General features: G+C 39.0%; 1 protein-coding gene across 3 annotated transcripts in view; it reads right to left on the bottom strand.

Annotated features, from left to right (window-relative positions):
- The window catches only part of Xrn1 (5'-3' exoribonuclease 1), a 138,261-nt gene that overhangs the window by 14,659 nt on the left and 118,114 nt on the right, over positions 1-5,488 (bottom strand). For all 3 annotated transcript variants that reach the window (XM_004629218.2, XM_023712967.1, XM_023712966.1), the window contains 4 exons: positions 4,689-4,750; positions 1,531-1,641; positions 1,029-1,151; positions 115-274 (listed from right to left, as the gene is read on the bottom strand). In XM_004629218.2, the coding sequence (XP_004629275.1) occupies positions 115-274; positions 1,029-1,151; positions 1,531-1,641; positions 4,689-4,750 (456 nt within the window). The remainder of the gene's footprint in view (positions 1-114; positions 275-1,028; positions 1,152-1,530; positions 1,642-4,688; positions 4,751-5,488) is intronic.

The raw sequence follows: 5,488 nt of genomic DNA, 5'->3' as shown, positions 1-5,488 counted from the left end.
AAAAAAAAAAAAAAAAAAAAAAAAAAAAAAAAAAATCACATGATAAAAAGAACCAAGTGAGCCATTTTTTTTGAAATGATATGTATTATTAGCAATTGTACTCAATTTACTTACCAAATTTCTTGCTTTGTTTAGACTGTGAGGACAGTCCGTATTCCTCTCTTCTATTTGAAGAAACAGTAGCTTCATTTCCATACTGTTTCATTTCATTCTTATGGTCCACAGTGTCAGAACCATCAATTTTTAGAATTTCTTTAAGCATCCGTGTTCCCTTCTTTTTTGAAAATCATTCATATGGAGATGATGCAGTTGGGGAGAGGCAAAGAGAATAAATATTAGATTTATATAGCTTGTCTTTTTATTATGATTATGATTATGATTATGATTATTTGTGGTTTTCTGGGGTCTGAAAGCAGGGATCTGGGCATGGTGGGCAAATGCCCCACCACTGAACTATATCCTTAGCACTTGATCTTACTTTTTAAAATTATATAAGATGTTAAGTATATTTGTATAGAGGATAAGGCAAATCAATAATCAACAGCTGAAATAGTCCACATTAATGGGTGAAGAAACAGAAGTATTTATCTTCTGATTAACTTCTGGGTTACTTAGAAGCAATGTCTGAGAAGTAGAGAATCATGGTCTAAGACAGTGATGGTGAACCTTTTAAAGACCAAGTGCCCAAATTGCAACCCAAAACCCATTTATTTATTGCAAAGTGCCAACACTGCAATTAAACCTGATTATTTGATGCTCAGCTGCTGAGGTGACGCTGGGGTGACCTGAGTCACATGCCAATGGAGAGGGCTCTGCTGTGGCACTCACGACACAGGTTTGCCACCCATGGTCTAAGAGGGGACAAACAAGAAAACTGGCTACAATGCCCCGGGTTTTCTTCATAGAAAGACAATAATAATGCAATACACCAGCCTCCATGAGGGAAAGCTGAATAGCTGCGTGGGGCATGTACACAGAGTCAACAGTGAAGAAGCACCACAGTGCAGAAGTTCTTAAACTATACGAACCATAGCGAATGACTGTGGTGACAAATGCTCTTCATTTGGAGGCTCTCCATGACGAGATGGTGGCAATTCCTTTTCTTTAGAGATACTCAAGCATGCTAAAAAGTTCTCAATTCCAGCATTAGGCTAAAATGTAAATAATTGTGCATGAAAATGAAAGTACAAAGATACAGGAAAAAGTTAAGAGTTTTATGCTCAAAACTGGTAATCAATTTTCACTAAGTGGGGCTGGAGAGATGGCTCAGTGGTCTAAAGCATCTACTTAGAACAAGCTTGGCAAAGCACAGGGACCGCAGTTCAATCCCCCAGCACCACTTGCCAGCCAGCCCCGCCCCCTGGTGGGCTGAGCTGGCCACACACACACACACACACACACACACACACACACACACAAAATAAATGTAAAATAAATAAATAAAATAAATTTAAAAAAAAAAATTTTTTTTTCACTAAGTGACCTTCCCAGGTGTTAAAGTTTGCAAAGAGAATGTAAAGGATCTTTTACCTTATCATTAGCTTTTGGATAACCAGGCACAGCCTTCTGGACTTCAGAGACATCTGAATTTTCATTTCTCTTCAATAACTTAATGCTATAATTGGCAGGCCCTCCTAAAGCCTATAAAAAAGTGAATGAGCTTTCTGTGTAAATAAATTCATAGTTACTACTTAACAGCATTCTAAAGAAGTTGGTGGAAAATGACTGATGTGCTGCTTTTTCTTTGCCATCATATAAATTTGGATGGTGAAAAAATGAAGTCTATCTTCATTGACCTTTAAATGAGATTTAGCATATAATTCAATTGTGATTGTAGGCAATAAAGCACTGACATGGACTCCTTGTTTGTGCCATCCTCCAATTCCTATGCTGAAACTCTAGATCCCAAAGGAGTTTAGGAGACAGGGCTCTTAGGAGGTATTTTTTTAAAAAAATTTATTTATTTATTTTTCAATTTTATGTATTTGGTACAGGGTCTCAATTTGCGGCTCGGACTCGTAGTGATCCTCTTAGGAGGTAATTTTGATTAGGCGAGGTCATGAGGGTGAGGCCCTAGGATAGGATTAGGGTCCTTGTAAGAAGAAAAACAGGGTTTTTTCTATATACTAGGTTAGAATTTAAGAATAGTCATCTGCAAGCCAAGATTAGAGGTCTCATCAGACTTTAAGTGTATTTTAAGAGAGGTGTTTTTTTTTCCCCCCAAGACATGTATTTTAGAATTAAAAATATCACTTTCAGTGCCTTCACCTTGGACTTGACAGCCTCCGGAACTGTGAGGAAGTCAGGCATGGCAGCAGACGCCTGCAAGCCCAGCATTTAGGAGACTAAGGCAGAAGATCATGGGAGGTGGAGATCGCTCTGCGCTATATAAGGAGTCCAAGGCCAACCTAAAGAATGCACTGAATGTCTGTCTCAAAAATACAAAACAGCCACACAATAAACAACCTCCCCAAACGACAACAATAAGAAACAAGAAAAAAACCCTGTAAAACCAGACTCCCCCAGAATTATAAGGAAATAAACACTGGCCATTTGCCACTCAGTCTGTTACTTTGTTACAGCAGCCCAAAGTGAAAGTGACAACAGCAGTGATCTCTCTGCATTTGCTTGTCGCTCTCTTATTTTTGTTGGTACTGGCGATCGAAGTCAGAATCTTGCACTTGCCGGGCAGGTGTTGATGCCACTGAGCTCTCTCCCCAGCCCCAATCTCACTGTATTTCAATGTAAGTGGTTTTCTTTCAAGTATGATGTATTTTATTTTAGCATTTAAAACACTATCTGGAGAACAATAGCTTCACTAGAAGTCCAAATGCTTCACTAAATATGTTATTGCACAAAAATTGTCATTAATCCATTGTGTAGAAGAAAGAAAATTACAGTATAAGACTTTAAAAGGAAAGGACATTGATGGGGCCGGGGAGTGGAATAAGGCTTCCTGGCAAGCGCAAGGGCCTGAATTCAATCCCTGGTTCCGCCAAAAAAAAAAAAAAAAAAAAAAAAAAAAAAAAAAAAAAAGAAAAAAAGAAAAGACATTGAAAGTCATGTAATTATGGGGGAAAAAAAAGAAAGTCACGTAATTAAATTCTTTATTGGTATTTATATACTAATGGATTCCATTAAGGGGTTCCATTTATCTGTTCATGTGAAATATTCTAAGACTTTAAAAAAATGTTTAAAAAATGTTTTGCAGAATTGGGGATTGGACCCAGGCTCTTACACGTAGTGAACTATAGCCCTAGCACAAGAAATCACTTAAAAATATGTATCATATGCTGGGCATGTGGCACATGCTTTTATTCCCATCAGTTGGGAGGCTGAGGCAGAAGAGTTCTGAGTTCGAGGCCAGCCTGCGTTCCATACCAAGACATAGTCTCAAAGACAGAAATACCACCCCCACCACCCCCACCATCACCAAAAAGCAAAAAACTGCAACCCCTGAAATATGGTGTTACACATTTATTATCCCAGCATGGGGGTGGGGCTGAGGCAGGAGGACTCAAGCTAAAGCCAGCTTAGCAATTTAGTAAGCACCTCCCTAAAAATAAAAATTTAAGAAGAGTGAAGGTCCTGAGTTTATTTACCAGTATAAGGAAAAGTGTTTATTTATTTATTTATTTATTTATTTATTTTACATTTATTTAGTGTGTGTGGCCAGCTCAGCCCACCAGGGGGCGGGCTGGCTGGCATGTGGTGCTGGGGGATCGAACCGCGGTCCCTGTGCTTTGCCGAGCTTGTTCTAAGTAGGTGCTTTAGACCACTGAGCCATCTCTCCAGCCCCAGGAAAAGTGTTATAATAGGGAGGGCCAGGCAGATAGCTCAGCAGGCTAAAGTGCCTGCTTAGGCAAGCGCAGGGACCAGGTTCAATCCCAGTGTGCTGTGCTGGCCTTGCCCCTGGGGCATGCTGAGCCACAGATAGACTGGGCATGGTGGCATGCTTCTGTAACCCCAGTGCTTGGGAGGCTGAAAACAGGCGAATCACTACAAGTCCGTTCTACATAGTGAGACCCTGTAGACCCTGTGCTAAATACATAATACAATAGGGATCTAGAAAAGTACACTTATAAATTTACATGCTCAATTTTTTGACTATGAAAGTACACTCCTTACCAGAAATGTAAATGAAACCAGGTTCTCCCAAATCAATCTAATTCCACAGAATGTATACAGTAGTGTGAATCTATGGCACGCATGTTGGTTTATGTTGAATCACTGGAAACTCTAATAAAAGGTTAGCCATCATTGACACATAGTCTGTTAAATATGCTCCATTGTTCTTTATTATGTCGATACTTACTATCATTGTAAAAGGAAATATATATTCCCACATATTTTATACACATGTATGAATCTATATATTCAGAGTTACTACAAGTGGTTTATACTTTTATCTCCACTTTAAAGATGAAATTGAGGCCGTGAGATGTGAAGAACTGCGTAAGCCTATGGAGCTATTAAATAGCAAAATTGGGATTTCAGGTCCCCCAGTTCCAAATCCTGGACTCTAGCTTGAGTAGTTCCATTCAATGACTACCAGCTTGTACACCATGAACCTTTTTGCCACACACCTTATTGATTTGTTTGCAAAATTTGTAAAATTCAGTCAGACAGCATAGCCACCAACTAAATAAAAATTTGACAACTTGAAGTTTGACTTTAAGTAAGCTTACCTGCTTACTAGATATTTTTTGTGACTGATACTCAGCTTTAGGACTCTTACTTTCTTCTTTACCTAAAGACAAGACAACAGAAATTGTGATGAATGAAAGTGTTTACTGTACAACAATTAGATTTATCAAATATCTGCCATAGCAAGGTACTGTGTGAAAACCTGAGAGAATTCCAAGAAGACATAACTTCTGGTCATAAGGAATTTATAAGCTAGGTGAGGGGCAAAAGAGATATTTGTAGTCACTTATAAAGGAAAAGAAAAGAGGTATCTGAATTGAGCCTGAAAGGATGGGAGGGCAGAATAGGAGGCTAAATATTCCAAACAAAAGGAACAGTGGGAAAAAAAGAACTAAGACAGAAAGCCAGGACTGCATTTATGGAACTCTAAATAGACTATGTTTGTTGGCACTTATGGGATATAAGGGCACCTAAAAGAACTAATGAAGCAGGTTAGAGCTACACTCTGAAGGATATGAAGAGTATGGACCTAGCAAGAGCAGGTCAGAGGCAAGCAATTATAAAAAGGTTCTGAGCCAGTAGTTATGTGACTAGAATTGTGTTTTAGTAGATCATTTTCTTTTTGTTGTTGTTGTTGTGGTTTGGAAATTGAATTCAAGACCTTGCTTTTGCCACAGCAACATTAAAATATGGCAGTAGCAAGGCTGGGCGTGGTAGCACATGCCTGTAATCCCAATACTGAGGAGGTTGAAGTAGGAGGACTGCTGTGAGTTCCAGACTAGTCCCTGCTACATGGTACAACTCTGTCTCTGTCTCTGTCTCTGTCTCTGTCTCTGTCTCT

The sequence above is a fragment of the Octodon degus genome, unplaced genomic scaffold, assembly GCF_000260255.1.
Source record: "Octodon degus isolate 3935 unplaced genomic scaffold, OctDeg1.0 scaffold00028, whole genome shotgun sequence".
NCBI classification, from domain to species: Eukaryota; Metazoa; Chordata; class Mammalia; order Rodentia; family Octodontidae; genus Octodon; species Octodon degus.
The sequence above is the reverse complement of the archived record's forward strand: the minus strand, read 5'-3'. Positions and strand labels throughout refer to the sequence as shown.